Source organism: Xyrauchen texanus, chromosome 35 (assembly GCF_025860055.1).
Source record: "Xyrauchen texanus isolate HMW12.3.18 chromosome 35, RBS_HiC_50CHRs, whole genome shotgun sequence".
Lineage (NCBI taxonomy): Eukaryota > Metazoa > Chordata > Actinopteri > Cypriniformes > Catostomidae > Xyrauchen > Xyrauchen texanus.
The window spans coordinates 13,460,158-13,483,016 of NC_068310.1; the positions used below are offsets into that span (position 1 = coordinate 13,460,158).

At 37.3% G+C, this 22,859-nt stretch overlaps 1 protein-coding gene across 1 annotated transcript in view; it reads left to right on the top strand.

The window, feature by feature from the left end:
- Window positions 1-21,973, top strand: part of LOC127628969 (plexin-B1-like) — a 121,269-nt gene extending 99,296 nt beyond the window's left edge. Inside the window, exons 11-39 of the mRNA XM_052105969.1 lie at window positions 189-521; window positions 699-854; window positions 1,735-1,866; window positions 2,282-2,404; window positions 2,569-2,662; window positions 3,603-3,769; window positions 6,312-6,463; window positions 6,681-6,786; window positions 7,732-7,868; window positions 8,183-8,359; window positions 8,827-9,070; window positions 9,490-9,732; window positions 10,331-10,507; window positions 10,599-10,747; window positions 13,701-13,801; window positions 13,890-14,107; window positions 14,586-14,764; window positions 15,094-15,160; window positions 15,338-15,484; window positions 16,102-16,267; window positions 16,406-16,509; window positions 16,629-16,713; window positions 16,806-16,978; window positions 17,136-17,296; window positions 17,431-17,578; window positions 17,693-17,757; window positions 17,879-17,954; window positions 18,115-18,189; window positions 19,722-21,973. Of these exons, the coding sequence (XP_051961929.1) occupies window positions 189-521; window positions 699-854; window positions 1,735-1,866; window positions 2,282-2,404; window positions 2,569-2,662; window positions 3,603-3,769; window positions 6,312-6,463; window positions 6,681-6,786; window positions 7,732-7,868; window positions 8,183-8,359; window positions 8,827-9,070; window positions 9,490-9,732; window positions 10,331-10,507; window positions 10,599-10,747; window positions 13,701-13,801; window positions 13,890-14,107; window positions 14,586-14,764; window positions 15,094-15,160; window positions 15,338-15,484; window positions 16,102-16,267; window positions 16,406-16,509; window positions 16,629-16,713; window positions 16,806-16,978; window positions 17,136-17,296; window positions 17,431-17,578; window positions 17,693-17,757; window positions 17,879-17,954; window positions 18,115-18,189; window positions 19,722-19,826 (4,260 nt within the window). The 3' untranslated portion in view covers window positions 19,827-21,973. The remainder of the gene's footprint in view (window positions 1-188; window positions 522-698; window positions 855-1,734; window positions 1,867-2,281; window positions 2,405-2,568; window positions 2,663-3,602; window positions 3,770-6,311; window positions 6,464-6,680; window positions 6,787-7,731; window positions 7,869-8,182; window positions 8,360-8,826; window positions 9,071-9,489; window positions 9,733-10,330; window positions 10,508-10,598; window positions 10,748-13,700; window positions 13,802-13,889; window positions 14,108-14,585; window positions 14,765-15,093; window positions 15,161-15,337; window positions 15,485-16,101; window positions 16,268-16,405; window positions 16,510-16,628; window positions 16,714-16,805; window positions 16,979-17,135; window positions 17,297-17,430; window positions 17,579-17,692; window positions 17,758-17,878; window positions 17,955-18,114; window positions 18,190-19,721) is intronic.
- Window positions 21,974-22,859: the final 886 nt, after the last annotated feature.

Below are 22,859 nucleotides of genomic sequence, written 5' to 3' on the forward strand. Positions count from 1 at the left end.
TTTGCGGTTTCTTAACTTTGCTTTAATCAGCATTTTTTTATTCATATACATAATGCGTGCTTATGTGTTTTATAATTTATCATATGTTTGAGTCAGCTTCATTGTTTATTAATTTGAGTTTGCGTTCATTTATTAAAATTTTTTCCCTCATGTTCTTTTGTTGTCCTCTCTGATCATCCCAATACAAGTTTACATTGCCCACAAAAGACTTTGTTACGTACACGTTTACCACCTCGCCACCCTCTACGATCAAACTCTCAACCCCCAAGGTTACCATAACAACTGAAGCTGTTGTCACGACTACACCTTCAATGACTCTTCCCACTACTCTAGAGCCCACTGCTGCCCCCACCACACCACCTCTGGAAACCACAACCCCACTTAACAATCCATCCACAACCTACAACCACGTGACAGCTTCCTTTATGCACCAATCCACGGCCACTACAGAGTCATCTGATATATTCACAAAGGCCTCAACCATCTCACAAAACAGCTCTTGGATTGAGGAGGAAGTCCAGGTAGGTTTGCTATCAACACCGACCTCTCAATCATACAAAGAACTCGTGGGAGATTCGATCCGTGAAGAGGCCGCTGAAGTGACGCTGCCCACATTGAGAGCTGGAGAAGTGGTAACAATTGGGCAATTGGGTGGTGTTCTGCCCTCATCATCCTCTGAAGTGGTGACTCTCTCACAGGCAGAGCTGGATGTAGATGGTCTTATAGACACTGGTGTCTCTGTGTCATCTGCTAACGCCCCCTCTGGCGATGGCGAGGCAGGGCCTGATTCATCGGATTTCCTCCTCGCTCCAGACACAGACTACCAGTCCGACTCAGCTGACCTTTTCATCCCGGTGAGTGTGCATCCTCGGGCATTCTCTGCCCGCATGTTGTGCTGCAGAGACCTGAAGATTGATGTACCCAAAGCGTGAATTAATATCAAGAATGATGGGTTATATAATTAATTAGATGAGGAGTTTGTCTTCTGTTACTAATTTTAGTTTGACCTTAAATATTAAAGCTTACTGTCTCAACATTGCTCATTTGTCTTTTCCCCTGTCTGTCTTTTGTACACTTTTTGTCTTCTTTACATAAAATTTCAGTTTAACAGACACTTATAAACCGCTAATGCATATGTAAACTGCATTGGCCCCAAAAAGTATTTGGACAGTTCGGACACATTTAAAATGTCATTGCATTAGATAAAACATTGTACAAAGTGGCATCTATTTTAAAAAAAATATATTATACCACAAGCATGCTTTTCCAGCAAAACTTTAAAAAATATTGGTTTAATAATAAAATGAAAACAATAGATATACTGTTGAAAATGAAAGGAAAAAGGTCTTTTGGGTTGTCAGACGTTAGTGAAGCATGTTCATAGTTAATATGACGAACTATACCTGAAGTTACTCTGCTAGTACACCTGTGTGAACTTGAGGGTAACTGACATACATCCACTAAAAATCACCTTAACTCCATTAAAGGTAATTACAAAAATGTCTCTGGAAGGTGAAGTTAATTCTGAGAGAAGCTTAAGTAACATTTGTTGGTACACTTGCTTCTTGTTGTCTAAACAATGACATTCATTCATTTTTAAGTGTGACGTAAGTCTCAATGCTTGTTGGGGCCACTGTACATACAACACTCCGTATGTACTGTACCTAAAGCTGTGGTGGAGAATAAGAAAACCGCATAATGAATGAAGTGTGTTGTCAATCTGTCTGTGATAAGGGAGAAGAGAGTTTACCAATGATAGGTTCTCACGCCTGTCCATGTGTGGAGAGAGTCCAGGGCAGCTTCCTCCTACCGGTCAATGTTGAGAGGAAGATCACTCTAGTGGGACACAACTTACACCTCTACCAGGTAATGCAATACCTGGAGCTTTATAGTCAGGTGTATGTTATTTAGATCATTCAAAGTCATGGAGAATATCACGAGGGACTTTGTTATCCATCAGGATTTGATTGTATTCTAATGAGGTGAAACATTTTATTGGTGACTGTTATTTTACCACAATTATGTAGACATGGTATAGCAGAAAATAGAAGCTACCTCAGAGGCAGATAATGTTATTTTGGTGAAATTTTTTAATATTTCTCTTTACAATAATATGCACTTTTTGAATTGAGCACAATAAGATCAGCAACATTTTAAACAAATATATAGGTTCTATTTTGATTTCAAGTTTCATATTTGAAAGAATGTTTAACATTTATGGCATAAAGAAAGAAAATGCAATCTAAATGATTGTTTATAAGTTGTGTATATGTTTCATAAGGACAAGGAGTATGATTATCAGTGTGTGTTGGTGATTGAGGGCCGATCAGTGGTGGTGGATGCTTTCGTAGAGGTGGACGACACTCAGCCTTCTCTCTTCTTCATTACCTGCCAACTTCACAAGGTCTGATAGCATGACTGCTAAAGTGATATACAGTGAATGTGACAGTACAGCTTGATGCATTTCTATTGAATTTTAAACCAAGGATAAATGGTACTTAGTAAAGATCACACTATTATCTTACGCTGCTATGAAGTATGTGAAATATATGTGTTTTGATTTCATAGTACTCCTACTCTACTGCTGTTGAAGAATACAAGAGCTTCATCTCAGTCAGAAGGAGAGACTCGTTTCAGATGGACTATCCAAAAGACCTGCATGGTACCTTTTTCATTTGTGATGACTCAAGCTTACCACATTACCACATTTAATAATTTTTTTTTTTTTTTTAACAAATTACAGCATTCACACAACGAGCATAAGCAGAACAGTGCTGCATAGCTGCAAGCAGTGATTTGGCACTGAGGCTATTTTTACTGTTAGTATGCTGAACGGCAGAAAATATGGTGAAAAAGCTGTAAACCTATTTATCAACACAATATTTTGCAATATAGGCTTTTAGGAAGCAACATAAAAATAGAGTGAATTACTCACCCATTGCTTTGAAAAAGGCATCTGTGCAAGTTGCAGTTGATTAAGCTCTCCCAGCTTAAAGGAATATTCCAAGTTCAACACAGCTTAAGATCATTCAACAGCATTTTTTGGCATAATGTTTTTTTCTTTAAAGAAAAAAAGCAGGTTACAGTGAGGCACTTACAGTGGAAGTGAATGTGGCCAATATTTGGAGGGTTTAAATGCAGAAATGTGAAGCTTCTAATTTTGTAAAGCACTTGCATTTATTCTGTTAACAGTCATGTATTATTTGAGCTGTTAAATTGTTTAATCGTTTTTATGTTCAATTTATGGTTTTAGGGTTTACAGTGTTATGTTGTCATGTCAACAAATTGGTTTTAACTTTGCACAGAAAAGGTTAGTAAGGGATTTGATCACACTAAAATAATGTTAACATGCATTTTGGAAAAGTATTGTGGATATACTTTTAGATACAGATAGTATTTCCACGTTTATGGATTGGTCCCATTCATGTTCACTGTAAGTGCCTCACTGTTACATAGACAGCTGCAGGAATGCTGTCAGTGTTAAAGCACTTTTGTAGTTGCACTGCAGCGGCACTTACGTGAGCTGCTTAAAATGGGCCTTACCCCGATTTGTATGTTTTGTATTCTGTTTGTTTACAGTGTTTCATATGTGTCTTTGGCAGTACAACTTTATAACTGCTCGGTGGGCCGCTCAGACTGCAGTCGATGTCACACGGCTGATCAGCAGTACGGGTGTGTGTGGTGTAAGGGGTCTCGTTCCAGTTGCGTGTACCAGAGCTCTTGTACTGACCACATCCAGCGTACCTGCCCTGCTCCTCACATATACAAGGTGGGTGTATTTAAGTGTGAGTCAGACATATGTGTTTTGATGTACTCTGAGATGCGTTCATAAGGTTTTTTCTGATCTGTTCAAATAACATCTATACTTTGTGCTATGGGAGTTGGCTTGCTTAAAAGTGATAGTTCACACACAAAAAATGAAAATTCTCTCGTCATGACTTGCTTTTTTCTGCAGAACACAAACAAAGATTTTTAGAATATCTCAGCTCTGCAAGTCCACTCAAGAATATATATTTTTGGGTGAAATATCCTTTTAAAGGAGTAGTTCACCCCCGAAAAAGAAATAATGAACATCCGTCATCATTTGCTCACCCACATTTAATTCCAAACCTGATATGGCTTGTGTGCCATACAATAGCTTTGTATGTCGAATAGACTAAAATATGTAAAAGATAATGGACAGTCAGCAAGTCATTACTGCAATAAACCAGAGTGGGTGATCAGGTCAATAAAAATCAATATTTCATGTCCATTTATTTATTAATTTAAATATAGCCATGTAATAAGCAGGATAATGTACAGTCAGATGACCAGTATCTCAAAATAAATCCCTTCAGGGCACTAATCAACCCAACAGGGTTTAATTTGTTATTATGTTCAGATGACTGTACATTATCCCTTACTGAAGTCACTGAAAATCTTGTCTTTTATATTTTGGGTGAACTTCCCCTTCGAGATGTTTAAATGGGATAAAACTGCCAGAGTAAATGTTAAAAAGCTCTGTAAGTGGACAATGTGCTGCTACATAAGCACCAACTCATTTCATGGATGCCTGTTCCTGCTTTATATTTTTGACCTTTTTAACTCCCTGTTCAGTTCACCTTTCTTCTCAATCCAAAATCTACATTTCAGTCCTTGAAGAAGTGGCCCTTGTTCTGTGCCCTGAGGGCCATAATGTATGCTTGTACAATAGTTTGGATGAATAAATGAAGGCATAACACACCCAACCTAGTCTCATAGAATGAACGTTACTTCTTTCCATTTCCTGGTGAAAATAACACTTGAGACACTACAACAACTGTGCGTTTTATTCATTTTCACACAAACCACGACTACAGCGACTGATCATGACTTTAAAAACTTGTATTTTTCACTCTACTCACACATTGCTGTGTTATGATATCAAAACACATTTTAAAGCTTGTATTACTAACCCACCTTCATTTACACACTTATTCCATAGCTTGCACAGCAGCTCACGATAGAGTGTTGGAATATGAACATGGAAGACTGCTGTTCGAGCCCACCCAAGCATACAAGCTGACACGATAGACAAAAGTGCCACGGAAGGGACATGAAATGATGTGATTGCTTCAGAAAATGGGCTTTTCATGTTGCATCACTTTTGGTTAGGTTTAGGTGTTGGTTTAGAGCAGGGACTAAAAACGAAATATTTTTCATTTCATTTCATTCTGAAAATATATATATATATATATGTTATTTTAATTTTAAGTTTTAATTCACAGATCTGCTTCTAAGTCAAAACCCGGCACACCCGGCATCATCAAATTAGGATAAAAGCATCATATCTAACAGTAATTCAGTGAAGATTCGGAAATAATTGAGAAATATTTTTTAATGTTTTTCCTTGTATCTGGATTAATCATGCATGTATAAGAATTAATTTTATGTAGTTGTTAAAAAAGTCTTCAGGATGTCAAGGAAGGCTGCATCCACAACTTTTAATCGGAAAAATAAATGTGAGACGCAGTGGTTTCCTTCAGGATCAAATCACATGCTTATCATGTTCTACTAAAGAGGGTGAAGTACCATTTTTTGGGCTACAGAAAGTGGTGTAGTTTCCGAAATTGAATGTGATAAACCAGTTAGTCTTTGTTTTCAGGTAAAAATTATTGGAACAAAATGAACTGGTTATTAACCCATTACCTGCATTTAAAAATAACTTTTTCACTCTGGAACAATTGAATGGCCTTTGCTCCCATTTTTGGTTATGTTCTGCAAAATGTGTTCGTTTTCATTCCTTGAATTGTTAAGTCCCTGGTTTAGAGTAAATATGTCTGTTTTGTTTATCTCTCAAATTCTTTTAAGACACTATTGCTTAGGTTTCGTTTAAAATCAAACATTCACCTGTAAAACCTTATCTGGTTACAACACCTTTTAACTTGCTTTTGGCTCCCCCTGGTGGAAATTCCCTGGGAAACTGCTGTAAAACATGTAATGAAAGTCATTTTGTTTTGCAAAAATGTTCCCACGTTAACGTCATTTTCATGAGATCAGGCTGAACACACAATTTTACCTGGCATTCCGCGATGACCTAGAGTTATCTAAACCCTCACAGACATTTTACCCTTTTCTCGCAGTGACCTAAGCTTTCAATTATGTCTCTTTGAAAGATGATTTAATCAAGCATTGTTCACTTCTTCCTAAATCATTAAAAGCTTTAGGGTTAATGCAGTTTTCAATGGCTCTCCGCACATACTATTTCTAGTCAGAGGGTGTAAAATGAACCAACAACTGTAACTGTTTAACTGTTATTTTGTTTATTGAACTCCTATTATGTTGTATTGTAGATTGAGCCTCATTCTGGTCCAGTGGAGGGTGGTACAGTGGTCACGATCTCTGGCTCTAATCTGGGTCAAAGAGCAGAAGACATCCAGCAGTCTGTCACAATAGCAGGAATCCCTTGCACTGTCATACCTGAAAGATACGAGGTTTCATCCAGGTAAAAACATACCTCATTTCAGCATATTACACTATATCCAAGGAGTATTGGTGTGAACATGGCTCGTACCCCAATTTTGAGTGAGGGCATGCTGTATAATACTGGCATTCACTAATTACATTGTATTAATGGCTTCAGGCAATTGAGTTGCACTGTTTGATGAAGAGTATTGACCCACTGCACTGATTAATGGGAGGTCCCTTTGTGTGCCTGTCAGTATTGTTTGTGAGACCACAGCGAGTGGGGGGGAACGGAGCGGGCACATCTCTGTGGAGGTTAAAGGGGGAGGAATCGGACAGTCTGCCCACCGCTTCCATTACCAGGTAACCATTAATCCAACATGCTTCTAAGGAGATAGAATTGTTTTAGTAAGTATGAATATAATGTGTGGAATTCAAATATTTTCAAAAGTGGCAGAGCTATTTTACTTACACATTTAAAGGGGTAGCTCTACCAAAAATGAAAATTCTCTTAGCATTTACTAACCAGTTCCAAACCGGTATGGTTTTCTTTTTTCTGTAGACCACATGAGCAGATGTTTGGCTGAGAATTCATGACGCTCTTTTACCTAAAATGACAGTGAATGGTGAACAGGACCTGTTAAGCCTTGCGCTATATTCCAAGTCTTTTAAAAGTCATACAAAATCTTTGTGAGGAACTGGCTGAAATTTTTGTTTCTATCCACTGAAAATCTTTCCACTCTAGCACACAAATCTCATTCTTACAATTTTAATATGCATATTTTCAATATTTATTGGTGTCAATCCTGATGTGCCATATTTGTATATATAATAATCTGAATGAGATTTGAGAGATACTGAGAAGGGGTAGATTATCGGGGAATAACGGCATCTTTTCCTCGCACGAAGCTATTCGATGGCTTCAGAAGAAGGAATATTTTGGATAGGGGACTCCGAATAGTGTTTTTTTGTTTTTGTTTGGTTTTTTGTTTTGTTTTGTTTTTTATTTTGGAGCTTGACAGGCCCTGGTAACCATTCACTTTATATTTTGGGATTATGAACGTCATCCAGCCAAACATCTACTTCTGCGTTCCAGGAAAGTATGAAAATAATACTGGTTTGGGACCACATGAGGGTGATGAGGGTTCCTTTTTTTCAGTGAACCATCCCTTTAAACAACTTTTATTCAAAGGTTTGAACTGGATGAGATCCCAATAATTTCACTGCTTGGCATAACACCACATGTGTATAACCAGCTGATTTCTATTGTGTGTTTGTCTGTACGTGTTCTGTATTTCAAAACTCAAGGACCCAGTGTTATTGGGTGTGTCTCCTCTGAAAGGCCCAATGTCGGGCGGCACATCACTCACCATCACGGGACAGAACCTTCTGACGGGCCATTCCAGTGAGATCAGCATTCTGATTGGTGGAGTCCCATGTCACATGTGAGTGACTACACTGAGATATGTCCTCTACTGCATTCCAGCCAAGAGTCACCACTTAATCTCATTATGATATCATCTCGACCGTACACAGCACCTGTTATGTACAGCTGAATCAGTCATAATTAATCAGTCATTCTACTATTAATTATATATGACCAATGAGCTATACCCTAAATATACCAATTCAGAAATTCAATCTGCTCTTGATTACATCAGGTGTATGATGTCTTTTTGTTCTATTTGAGCTTGTTCATGTTTGGTAACTCTTTTACGCTAGATTGATCTGAATTGTAATACAATTTGTATCTGGGCAGTTCTTCGGAGCAGCACAATGAGCGTGATGAATGTGTTACTGGAGTGAGCAACAGAACTGGAGAGAGCAGTGTTACAGTCCGGTTTGGCAGAGCAGAGCGCCATCTACAGGAAGTCCTCTATCATTACACCCCAGACCCCAATGTGACCAATGCTGTTCCTTCCAAAAGCTTCCTTTGGTAAAGAACATGATGATATTTTTACAGCACTAAGGAATATAATTTTTTTAAGAAGTCATATATTTTATATATAAATTATATAAAATATATACACATTTAAATGTGTAAAATAACACATTTAATATTATAATTTAAAGCAGTCAACCCAGTAACCTCACAGGTATTCTGGGAAGGGAGGGTATAGTAGTAAAGTAGTTAATGCCAATTTCCTTAGTATATGGAAATCCTTTATGTAAAAGATCAAGGAAATAAGTATTTCTCATGGTATGTCCTCTTTAATGTAATTGAAGAGAAGTTTGTAGGTAGGTATTTAACAGTACATTAATTATACAACACCCATGTACCAGTGTTGTTGTAGAAAATGGCACATGAATGTTGTTTTTTTGTCACTTGGAAATAATAAATGTATTATAAATAGTCTAAGATTGCTTAATTACCATTTAATTCATCACCTGTTTTTTTCTTAGCGGGGGCCGTATCATTCGAGTGTCAGGCCAAAATCTGGATGTGGTACAGGAGCCACGTATTCGTGTGACCCTGACCCCACTGGAGCCACACTCTCAGAGGAGAAAGAGGAGAAGGAGGATGAGTGTGGGGGCTGATGAGAAGATCAGACGTTACAGCCCTCTCAGAAGAGAGCGAAGGATAGTCCCAGAACCAAACTGTCCTGAAGATAGTCTGTGTGTCATCAAACAGGTAGAGTTCACACAAGTGAGTCTGTGCTTGTGCCCTCATAATAAAATCTTGGCTATCAATTTTTTTGCGATAATCCATTGAGATCACTTTTAAGCAAAGAAAACAAAATAACATGCACAAATATTGGCTTCAGTAGTGACGATTGTTGAAATTTTCTTTTAGGTTTATTGTATATGTATAAACTAAAGTCATTGGATAGATGTAGATTTCTGCTTTTGTCTCACTCACTCCAAAAACTTAAAAAGCATCAAAATGCATGTTTTCAAACAAACAATGGTGTTTCTATTTTTGAAACTTTAACTTTGACAGCCCTAAATAAAATAGATCAAAACTAATCATTTTATTAATAGCCTAATTTTCAGCCTTTAAATCAAAATGTCAAGTACTGTAATATGGCATTCCACCCTGTTTCTTCATGTCTTGTTCTTGGTCAGGTTGAGGAACGGTGCACAGTGAATAGCTCAACCCTAATCTTATGTCCCACTCCGGAGGTGGGACCAGAGGCCCTACGTGCGGCCGTCAGAGTGCATTTCCTCCTGGATAACCTCCACTTTGAATTTGAGGCGGTCAATGGAAGCCCCTTCAGTTATGAGCTGAACCCTGTTCTTCATAACCTCAATCAACATGACTCCAGCAAGCCCTTCCGCCACAAACCCGGCAGTATCATCTCTGTGGAGGTCAGAGGTCACTTAATGTACAGCAGTTTGGTCATTATTTACACACTGTTCTCTGCCCGTAGACCACTCACATCTGATGCATATTGCGCACAAACATGGCAAGAGCTTTCTCAAAATGGCAAGCTCCAATCTGATTGGCTAGCTTTGCATAATTTCTGAGATTCAAAGTGCACTGGGCTTTATTGGTCCAGCTGGAAATAAAGCTGTGTTTACAAGTTCTCAGACTGCTACAATAAGCACTTCAAAAGAAGATCTAGTCAAATCAAATCTTTGAGCAATTCAAAAGTTTTGTTTGGGATGCCTAGTTGCAAGTAAACAAAGTTTTCTTGATCTCAATATATGAGAAAAGAGGCTGCATTAACAAACAGAATTGCAAAACACTTTTTCCATACAGTTTCCCAAACAATACCCCTGTTTGCCATTGTTCAAACAAACACATCAATGTTTTGGGAAGGGTTTTTAAAGGCTTTGAAATAATTTTTAAATCAATCTATGAATTTTTTTCTTATAGTTGTCTCTGCATCCAAAAAAACAAAAAAAAAACAATCACACACTTGATATTCAAAGTTATAATCTTTCACTTATGATATGAATCTAGGGTGAGAACTTGGACCTGGCCATGTCTAAGGAGGAGGTGGCTGCTCTAATAGGAGATGGAGAGTGTGCTGTGAAGACTCTAACCAGGAACCACCTGTACTGTGAGCCGCCAACACAACAGCCACCCGTGTCTGTGACCAAGAAACGAGAGTCCACTGATGCTCTCCCAGAGTTCACCGTACGCCAGCTTACATTTAAAGGCTTTTTGGTTTGTGGTGTGTCTCAATGATTCAATATAAAGAACTGTATATGTGTTTGTGTATTTATAGGTGAGGATGGGAAATCTGAACTTTTCTTTGGGGCGGGTGCAATATGATTCTCAAGGCCAGGCCTCCTTTCCTCTGGAAGCCCAGGTTGGGGTCGGTGTGGGAGCCTCCATTGTGGCTCTTATTGTGATGGTTATCGTGCTGATATACAGGTATATTTCCACACAGATTATTACCTTTTTATGTTAGACATACACTATATGGAAAAAGTATATGGACACCCCATTCTAATGAATGTGTTTGGCTAGGCCTTTCAATTTCAGTGTGGACAAATCTTAAAGCTAGAACATACATTTACTTTCGAGAGAATAGTGTGCCGTTTCGAGAAAGACAATGAACCCTGTGTTGTCAGTGTGATCCATATAGAAATGGTTTACTTAGTCTGGTGTGGAAGAACTTTTCTGACATGGAAGAACTTTTCTGGCCTGCACAAAACCCAGACTTGGGCTAGATAAGAGCCAAAAACATCATTAGGATGAATTGTAGTGCAGACCAGAGCATGTGAGCGGAGAGAGCGCAGAACGTTGAATGGAGCGGTGATAATTCCACCTGAGCAGCGAGCGACTTTTTGAAGATTCCGCTCCGCTCTCTCAGGCCACTCTGTGCCACTCGCTCAACCCAGAATGTGATTCGTGATATGCTGGTTTGGGAATCTACTAAATAAGCAATAGGTCTGAGGTTATGGAGCTCTATAATTGTTTTAGTGAAGATGCAAAACTTATAACCTCAGTAAATGCAAAGTATTAATCAAAGCTAAGAATTAAGAAATTGAAAGGGAGTGTGGAGAGGCCGTGAGAATTAGCAAATATTCCTTTTGGAATAGTACGCGTCATGCCAGAGAGCACAAGGATGTGTTATATGATGTAGTGCAGCAAAACTTAAGCTAGTAGGCTACACTACTATTCAATAATAAATTAATAGATAAGTAATGTATCTTGTTGTTTTGCCATCATGTCAGTGCAGCTGTCAGCTAGATGCAAGCCCGGTCCTGCAGGGTTGTGAACATTAGAGCACCCTCAATTGAATATGTAAGCTTAATAATACTGTATATTGGCAAAGCATTTTATCTTGAATCCCAGCTTACATGCACACAAAGCCAATAAACATGTATGATCTTGTAGATAAGTGTGTCCTAATTCGCTGGCGGAGCATTCTGCTTTCATAACTCTGTTACAATTGATCATGTGATTAGTAAAGATTTCCGCTCTCGCAAAGCAGAATTTCATAGCGGAATTATCTCACTTAATTGACCAGCTTTCAAATTTCTGCTTCGGGATGAAGTGGCTCATAACTGCCGGTCAGTTTCCCAAAGCCAAATCCACACCTTAGCGAAATGTAAAAAAATGACTCTTCATTAGTGGTTGCAGATAACATCTTCGACATCGCTTGCTGCATTCATGCACAGAGAAAAAAGCTATAAATGATTGTACATTAAAAAAAAATTCTTAAAGGCAGGTAATTTGTGAATTAAATAATTTTTATTTGTTTAGGATCATTAAACATGATTTCATCACATAATATATATATTTGACAAAATCTCACTTTATTCAGGACAAATATTTCTTATTTGTTAAATCCACGGTTAAACCCTGCTGTACATATAAAGATCGTTTTTCAAATATAAAGTCCAGATTCACTTTATAATGCTTATAATGTAAAAAAAATACCAAGGAAAATCAAAGGGGACACATGGTATCCACTAATATAATAATTATTATATAAATAACCCCAGTCCTTTTGATTGTATAATATTTGTACATGTAATATTGTAGGAAATAATAATAAAGCAACAACACTGAACCAGACAAAAACATTCACTGCTGTTTTCTGCATAACTTAATACACCATTTAAAATGGAACACAAAATTAGGATGAAAAATTGCTCATTTTAATTTACAGACCCAAAGTCTGATAGCATTAAATCAGAAACCTATTAATGTATCAAATCCACAGTATAATCATTCTGTGGAGACAACTGAAAAATAATTGTGTATTTCACTTTAACCTGCAATATTTTTCCTCGTATCAGTCCATGTTTTCATTATTGCCATAAACGACTCGGAACAAACTTTAAAGTTGAAAAGATTGTAGTTTTCTGGGTCGGTTGTATCACTCGGGTCCAGTTTAAACTGAAAAGCACAAATTTGCACGTATGCGAGTTTCCGTGCCAACACACATATGTTTTATCACTTGTAGAGGCATGTTTGACAAAGGTAATTTAGAACTGGAATTTTTAAGACATTATTTGAACTTTTTTTGGTGCTAACAGAGAAATATTTGAGTGATTACAAATGATAACGAAGGTCTGGTAGACCCGATTATCTTACAGCAGTTGTTAACCAGTCCAAAACAAACAGCGAGATTTTATATACAAAAACACAACAATACAATCACATAATTTCAGATGTGTATGTTACTAATCATTTGATAATTTAATAAATGTCGCCCTATAATCTATAATTCACCCAGAGGGGCACCTCAGCCCATGCGGGCAAAGGGGCATTTGCTTGGGCCACTGTAGCTACCCCCTGTGTGTGTGTGTGTATGGAACCAAGTATACTACAGAGAAATTTCATGTCGGAGTGGGATTTGAGCGATCATGTTTTTACCAGTGAGCATGAGCGGTACTTGAGCGGAGCGTCAGCTTGGGCTGTGAATGGCTGAGCAGAGCACACGTGCATGGAGCGGGATATTTAGGGGAGTGTCATACCGCTCCGCTTTGTTCACATGCTCTGGTGCAGACTGCTCCAAGGCCCCAGCGCCCAGCTTCAATGCCTTACCTCACTCACGCTCTGTTTTTCTGAATGTGAGCAAATCCCCACATGCCTGTTCCAACATCTATTGGAAAGCCAATAGTTTTGTAATTAAATGCTCAACAAGCACTTATGTGTGGGGTGTCTAAGTTTCCACATATATTTGGCCATATATTGAAATTACATTTATGTTTCTTACATCTCGAACTCTACAAAAAACAAATCACATTACTGGCAAACATCAGGACATGGAGCTCAGAATACACAGAAATGTACCTGTCTCAGTGACTCAGCAGTGCATAATATCCTTTTAAATTTGCATGTGTTTGTTTTTTGTGTGTGTAATTAACAGGAGGAAAAGTAAGCAAGCACTAAGAGACTATAAGAAGGTCCAGATCCAAATGGATAATTTGGAGACCAGTGTCAGAGATCGGTGTAAAAAGGAATTCACAGGTCAGCGACCAACACACTAACACTGTTTTTGCTGCATTACAAAATACCTTAAGTATCTTGTAAAAAAGTGCTTCTGTATTTTGTGTAGATCTGATGACTGAGATGATGGATGTGTCCAGTGATCTGATGGGATCTGGAATTCCATTCCTGGACTATCACAGGTATTCTGAGAGGATCTTCTTCCCTGGTCACCGGGAGTCTCCGCTGAGACGGGACCTGGATGTTCCTGCTTGTCGACGGGCCACTGTAGAGCAAGGCCTGGTTCAGCTGTCTAACCTCCTCAACAGCAAACTGTTCCTCACAAAGGTTGTCTTTTCCCTAACCGTTATGTTCTGTTTGGTTTTTAAGAGACACCATGACCATTTTGACCAAAATCCTTAATGAGCATTGAAGTATCAGGTTGGATCATGACTTTTCTTATCTTATAAGAACTCATCATAAAAACATTCTTGAAAAACTTCTACTGTCCACCATTAAAAATGTTATGTTTCTTCTGTTTTGGGGCCTCAGAGACCCTAGATATAGTATAAAGCATGAATAAATGCTATTACATTTTTACATGCAAACATTCTCTGACACAGAAACAATGTTACTAGGTACCATTAACATTTCTGAAAAATATGTCTGCCTACTGAGATTTGTAACCAGTAAAATCAATCTCACCAGAATATGAGCTTGTTAAAAAATTATTCTTCAACCACACAGATTTATGGGCCACAAATATGTGTTTTTATGTCAGATATGAGGAGACTCATCTATTCAGTTTATCATCATTTCTATACAGTTTATTCACACTCTGGAAGCCCAACGGACCTTCTCTCCAAGGGACAGGGCGTATGTTGCCTCTCTCCTTACAGTGGCACTGCACGGCAAGCTAGAGTATTTCACAGACATCTTAAAAACTCTGCTTAGTCACCTGGTGGAGCAGTACACCACTAAAAACCCCAAACTTATGCTACGCAGGTCAGTATACCTCAAATCATACAATGGTGATGAGTCTGTTTCTTATTCCTATTTGTCATTCCCCATTACTCTATATGGAGTCACTGAATACCCTTTATTTTACATTTTACCATTCTACATTGTAAACACAGATTCCCCATCATTTTACATTGTAATTACTGAATAACATTCTACATTCTAAATATGGAATCAACATTATATTCTACATTGCAATCACTGAATTCCCCTTGTTTTACATTGTAATCACTAAATCCCTATTAGACTTGTTACATCACATGTACATGATGTATGATTGAAATAATTTTCAATGTAACCCTCATCTGTTACAGGACTGAATCCGTGGTGGAAAAGCTGTTGACAAACTGGATGTCCATTTGCCTTTACTCCTTCCTCAGGGTTAGTGACACGTTTATTTTGGTTTGCTGTCATGCCAATTTTTTCACATTATGTGGAGTAGAAACGAATGGTATGAAGTGAAATTGATGAAAGATGGATGGTGGATTTCAGGTAGTTTTGTCGGAACAGCTGTATCAACTCTTTGCTAGTGAGTGTTTATATGGGGTTTTTTTTCAGGACACAGCGGGGGAGTCTTTCTACGTGCTATTCAGAGCCATAAAGCATCAGGTAGATAAGGGTCCAGTGGATGCAGTAACGGGCAAAGCCAAATACACACTCAATGACAACCGACTACTGCGAGAAGATGTGGAGTACCGCACACTGGTGAGAGACACAAACTCTGTACAAAGACTTTGATACAGAAATACACCGTGGCTTCATAAAAATAAAATACAAATGTAATTTAGTTTTTATAAAAACATAAAGCCAAGTGGTATCTCCAAACAAATGCTAGGTGAGGCCACATTTGAAATGAATTTTAGCCAGCTTTTGTCATATTAAAAAGTCAGTTCCTCAAGTTTACACAGGTATTCTAGTACATTAACTGTGGACAAGTTCTACTAAGTTTGACAACCACAAAGGGTCAACATATTGTTTTCAATTAATTTAATTTAATACCTACGCTAAATGAAAAGGTTTGTTTGTGCTATCTTTCTTTGAAACAAATGCCACTTGGTTTGATATTTTGTTGTGTAATGCAATGACATTCATACACTTTGAAATATGGCTTAAATGTTTATTTTTTGGGGCCACGTTACATATTATTTTAGTTCATTTTAACGTCTCATTCGTTATCTAGCCTTTTATCTTGATAATTCAATTACACATAAAATAACATGGTATATAATGACTGAATCTTAAAAAGGATTTATTCATGAGCACTTCACTCAAATGTGAATCAAACAACTGTATATTTTGAGCTCTCCCATATTTTTCAATAGACTCTGAATGTTCTGGTGAGCAGTGGAGGTGCTGGTGAGTCTCAGACGGTCCCCACCAAAGTGCTGGATTGTGACACCATCACTCAGGTGAAAGAGAAGGTACTGGAGCACACATGCAAGGGCACGTCGCTTTCCCAAAGACCCTCCGCAGATTCCGTTCATCTCGGTAAGAGCGACAGGGAGCCGGTATAGTAACTGAAGACTTTGAGCTATTCACCAGAAGATAACTACTGTTACTATTTAGGTTGCTTTCTTTATTTTCAGTGTTCAGTATTCACAAAAATGTTTTACATATGTTTTATAGAGTGGAGGGCAGGAATGGCTGGTCATCTGATCTTGTCAGATCAGGACTTGACATCAGTGGTTCAGGGGTCCTTGAAACGTCTCAACACCTTACAACATTACAAGGTTCAAAATATTCTTCAGGGCTTTTTTAATATAAGAACTCCATATAATGAGTTTGACATGCTGATACTTCACAACAAGTCATTGTTGATTTGTAAGTATTTCCTGTTGTTTCTCTTTAGGTCCCTGATGGTGCCACCGTAACACTGGTGCCACGACAATCCAAGCAAATCCACCATGACAGCCATGACTACATACCAGGAGAGAGTGAGTGTCCTAAAATGAATTGTTATTCAGCCTATGTGAATGTTTCTTTTTAACATACAGATTGTCTTAAATTCTCTCTTCTTCTCTTTCAGAGACCCCAATGTTGGAAGATGGAGAAGAGGGAGGAGTGAAACAATGGCACCTGGTGAAGGCCAGCGAGGAATCGGAGCTTCCCAAACACAGACGAGGCAGTCTAAGAGACAAAGAACGAGAGAGAGCCAAGGCAATACCAGAGATCTACCTAACTCGCCTGCTGTCTGTGAAGGTACCACTTAAAGGAGTGCCCTCTCAACATGCCTATTAACTTTTTTCCAATCAACGCTGAGCGTTAAAATTACTACATAAGGGAAAGTGTATATTTTAGGTGCTATGACTGGTCACTATTTCTGTTGAAGTTTTTCACTATTTTTACTGTGTTTTAGGGTACGCTGCAGAAATTAGTTGACGATATGTTCACTGTAATTCTGAGTACAAGTCAACCAGTTCCTTTGGCTGTGAAATATTTCTTTGATTTGTTGGATGATCTGGCAGCACAGCACAACATTACAGACCCAGAGACAATCCACATATGGAAAACAAACAGGTCAGTCAAGCAGACCATTTTAAAAGAATACAATTATTTATACATTTGCAGTTCACCTCCAAGTTTTCCTACACCGTTTGCTGCAGAAACAAACATAATTTGGTCACAACCTACATTTTGGTTCTGTTTTGAAGCTTACCGCTGAGATTCTGGATCAATATTCTGAAGAACCCGCAATTCATCTTTGATGTTCAGGCCTCTGACAATGTAGATGCAGTGCTGTCAGTCATTGCTCAGACCTTCATGGACTCCTGCACAATCGCTGACCATAAACTGGGCAGGGTAAGCCAATCAGAATGAGTAGTCAATGCAATGCAGCTTGCACTGGTAAAAAGGTGAGATGAAAAGACCATTATTTAACATCTCTGGTTCATGTTTCCTATACCATTCATACAGGATTCCCCAATCAATAAGCTCCTGTATGCTCGAGACATCCCACGGTACAAACAAATGGTGGAGAGGTGAGTTCCTATTCTATAAATGTATGGAGACTGGAGAATGGATAATGTTTTTATTAATGTGTCATTTAATGTTTAATTAACATACAATAATCATACTACTTTTATGATTGCATTTTATCAGATATTATTCAGATATAAGACAGACCATCTCTGTCAGTGACCAAGAGATGAACTCCACTCTAACTGAACTCTCCAGAGTGAGTTGCATGTTTGGACATTTTATGAGTGTGGTCTTTTAAAAAATAAAAGCCTCTGTAAAGTATTGAAATGTTTTAAAAATCAAATTAAGTTTATGTGTCCATTTTATCTGTTGTTAGGTCTTGAAAATATTTAACCATTGCTGTGCTTCTCTTGCAGAACTACTGTAATGAGGTCAATCATCTAGTGGCATTACATGAGTTGTACAAGTATATCAACAAATACTATGATCAGGTGAGACTTTCTTGTCTGTTTCACCAGATTCAAGGTTCACACAGGTTTGGATGTCTACTTATTCTTGTGGTAGCACTTTTGATAATTGAGAAGGTTCTTTATGTGTCCTACAAGGCTACTACAAGTTACCCCCCAACAGTCGGATGTCATATTCATGCACTGTTTTGTTTGGAGTCCTGCCGGAACCATGCACCTTTAAACCTAAAACTAAACCTAACCTTAACCCAGGGGTGCCCATTATGTTGATTGTGATCGAAAAGACAATCCCAAGAGAACCCCTGATCTATCTCGATAACAGGCCAAAAGAGATAGAAAATAGAGAGAGAAAAGTCACAAATAAAAAATATTAAAGATTTACTTTTTATTTCCTCACATCTGCAGCCACACGCTGTTTGACTGACAGGCAGCCTGTGTGTGTGCACTTTACATGCGCGTGTGCTCAGAGCACTCATGACAATGCAGATTTGTATCTACTGCGATATCTAGTTTTTATTTCTTTTGATTTTGGCATGAAATATGACCCTGATGTGTTCTTAAAGGGATAGTTCACCCAAAATTGAAAATTCTATCAGTATTTACTCACCTTCATGATATGCCAGGTGTGTATGACTTTCTTTCTTCACCAGAACACATTTGAAGAAAAACAGAAAAATATCTTGGCTCAGTAGGTCCTTAAAATATAAGTGGATGGTGATCAGACTTTTGAAGCTCAAATAAATTACAGACAGTCAGCATAAACATCATTCATATGACACTGATAAAGTAATGTCTTTTAAAGCGATATAACTGCATATGGTGTGAAAATATAAATATTTAAGTACTTTTTAACTCTAAATCATCACTTCCAGGAGCGGTATGCACGTGTGACATAATCGCATTGGCATTTGAAACACTGAAACACTGAAGCACATAAGTCACAGCCGGAAGACCAGTGCTGTTTACATGTGAGGAGGAGCAATGCTGTACAGTAGCTTGTTTGGTTTTGGTTTAGATCTATTCTAATATCTGTTTCTTAACTCACAATAGTACATTTGTGTACTTATCCTGTATGTCTCTACTGAGGAGAAGAATGTTAGATTATGTCCGTAACATGCCAACATGAATTCGTCACATGACACGAGAGACCACGTGAAATCAGCGCTCTCACGAAGCAATGGATTATAGTTAAAAAGTACTTAAATATGTATCTTTTTCGCACCAAAAGTGAATGCATCAATTTAGAGGACATACATTTAACCGCTGGAGTCGTATGGATGATGTTTATGCTGACTGTCTGTCCTTTTTGGAGATTCAAAAGAGAAATCTCCATTCACTTGCATTTTAAGGACCGACGAATCTAAGAATTTTTTTATTTTTTTTTTATTTCACCTATGCAACTTAAAATAGCAAAATCTAAACAGACTGTTTACTCACAGACCCGGCTTTGTCTGAAACTACTTGCCAACTTGGAGCTAGTGTGATGATTCAGACATCACACAATATAAAGTCCCCCATCCTGTCCATGTCTATAACTATTTTGTGTGTCTTTTCAGATTATCACAGCTTTAGAGGAGGACTCCACAGCTCAGAAGATGCAGCTGGGATACAGACTACAACAGATCGCTGCAGCTGTGGAGAATAAAGTCACTGACCTTTGACCTGTAACCTTGGATAGACACTTGAAGAGATTAGAAATAGAGAGAGCCAAGACCTCGAACAGAGGCATGAACTCTCACTTCCTGAAGAGCACTAAAGCATTCAGAGAAGAAAAAAAAAAGATATTTGAGACTGAGATCTTAGACATTGTTACAATTAAATATGCAGCATTAGCAGATTTTAAAGAAGATGCTCTGCTGAATTGCTCTCTCTGCTATCACTAAGGGTCAGTGTTTTCATGAAAGATTTCATTCACACCGCCCTCGCCAACACACAACGGTGCCTCTGAAAGATCCAAAAGTGCTTCCTGAACTTCTGCTGTTTGTTTGTTGGGTGTCTGGGGCATTTCTGATGTCTATAGATGTTCCTCATCTAATATATTCAACTCAGAATGTTGTCAGCATACACAGACCACCTGTTTGGCAGGTTTTTAAGAAACTGCTAGCTTTTATGTATTTGGTGGGTTGTGATTTATGTTGCCGCTATGTTCAGCATCTTAATACTAAGAGCTTTCTAAGAATTTTTTATAGAAAAATTTAAATGAATTTTCTTGCTCCACACACCCATAGACATTTTTACCACGTTATGCGATCTATTGAAAACCTACCTGAACTGTATATGTTAGAAAAATTGTGCGAGCGAGATTTTTTGGGATACCTTGTTTTTATTCTGAACTTTTAAAACAAAAACAATACTGGTTTAAGGGACCTGTCTTTAAAAGGGCCATATGTGATTATTTTCATATGGCATAGAATACAGTACAATATACCGTACATTAACATGCATGGATACTCACTGTGAATTCAGAGATATATGGTTGGCACTTTTGGTTAATTATGATTATGTAAATGGAAGTTAACCAGATTAACACACTTGACCATTGATTTAGGTAAATAGGTTCACAATGCTCGGTTGTAAATTTGTTCATAGTCATTATGAGTTTGTTTCTTCAGTGTTAATGTGTGCTAATTGATGTTTTGCTGTTTTTGTTGGCTTAGATCAGTAAAAAAAAAAAAGTTGTTTACCTTGGCTGCCAAAAAGTGTACAGTTCATACATCCCTGCACACTTGGTTGAAATGAAAAGTTACAAATGAAGCAGTTAATTTATGCTAATCCTTCTAATCTGTGCGGTCACAATCATCTTTTTTTATATACTTTTTATATACACTTACACATTCATAAAGGAATAGTTCACCCAAAAATGAAACTTCTGTCATATGGGTTTAGAAAAGCATGTTGTTGTGTAAATGAGGTCAGGATTTTCATTTTGGGGTGAACTATCCCTAATAGCATAAAAGCAAAAGGTTAAGAATTAGTTCAGATACCTAATAATAAAAAGTAAAACTACCTAAGATGATTTGATTTATACATGGTCAAACTTTACAGAAATTACCAAATGTTTGGAAATGATACAATATGAGATAATGTGGACCATCTGTACAGCTGCTACATCCTAATACATCCTCACAGTGTCTTTCCCATGAGCACAAAGAATTACACACACCATTGCAGTCACGTGCTGATCTTTTTTAAATGGTCTTTCAGTTATTCAAGTTTTGTTTTATCTTTTGTTTCCTAAACACTGAATGCACGTTAACGTGAACTACTGCAGCTGCTGTGATATCTGTTTTACTTCGCATTGCTGACATTTTTTGTGTTCTTATTGATTTTAATGTATTTATTTATTTATTTTTGTGCTTGATTGGCTGCCGGTGGCGAGCTGATGATGTACAGACCAAATTTTTTTGTAATAAAGACCCACCCCCAAACAAAATTATTATTTTTTTTTCATCTTTTAATATACGGGGAACCGACAGCAGTAATTGGTATAACCGTAAATGGTTAGATCTCTTTAAATATTCATGCAGATGTATCAAATTAGTTTGTGCTGTAGTTCACTGTTGTTCAGCAGTTTTGGATGTATGTGTGGCTGTAATACACAACAGATTACTTTGTAAAATAATTATTATAATTATTTTTACTTGTCCATTTCTATTGTAAATAAAATGTTGCTATCATTAATGATGTGTTTCATTATAGAAATCAGCTGTAATAATGTGTTAAGAAAGTTATGACCGATTTAAGACGAAAGGTTGCATGCTTGCGGGATCTAAATCATTATTTAAAGAGATTCATGAATGGTATTCAACAGTAGTGATTCATGTAAATCCATGTAATCTGTTACATGGTTTATTCTGAACAAATACAGAGGAGGTGTTGAAAATCTGGGATTCAAATTCTAATTTAAACCAGAAGATTTAGAAAAATGAAAAACACTGATTATGATGTTAAATACAAAATAAATATATAAGATTCTGCACTATTTCTAGGTCACTAATCAAATATGTTAATACATGTATGACATTGACTCAAAAGTCAGATTTTCTTGCTTCTATTTAAGCACACAAGATGCTCTTTGAAACATCCTCAAATCATGCTGGATTACATGAATCATCAGGTTTTGCATAACTTGTGGAGTTGCAAAAGGGGAGCATGTCAAATACTAAGACTGTAAGACATGAATACAAATTCATGTTCATTTCAGTCTAATTGTTTTGCTGATAATATCATTTGTAATGCAAACCTATAATAAATAAGAACAATTCAAAATGAAAGCATTTTGACATACTCTTGAACCACTTTTGAACCTCTATATAAATGAACAACTCCTCACATAATACAATTTACCTTATAAGGACATTTTTTTTTTCTTTTTACAATCACTCAGGATTTACACCAGGCAGGATCTGATCATCTGCCAGCTCTAAAATCAAAATCTGTTGGATAGCACGGGATATATATATATATATATATATATATATATATATATATATATATATATATATATATATATATATATATATATCCTCATATCTTCAGTCTTTTGAGAGAGAAAAATACCTCAAGACTGTCTAAGTGGAATAAACTTAATTTCTGTTATGTCAGTCTGATTTCTACAAAATGATCAGTGGTCACAATTCCAACTAGGGATGATATATAATAACAAATTGATTTAATTGTGCTGAAATGTGGTT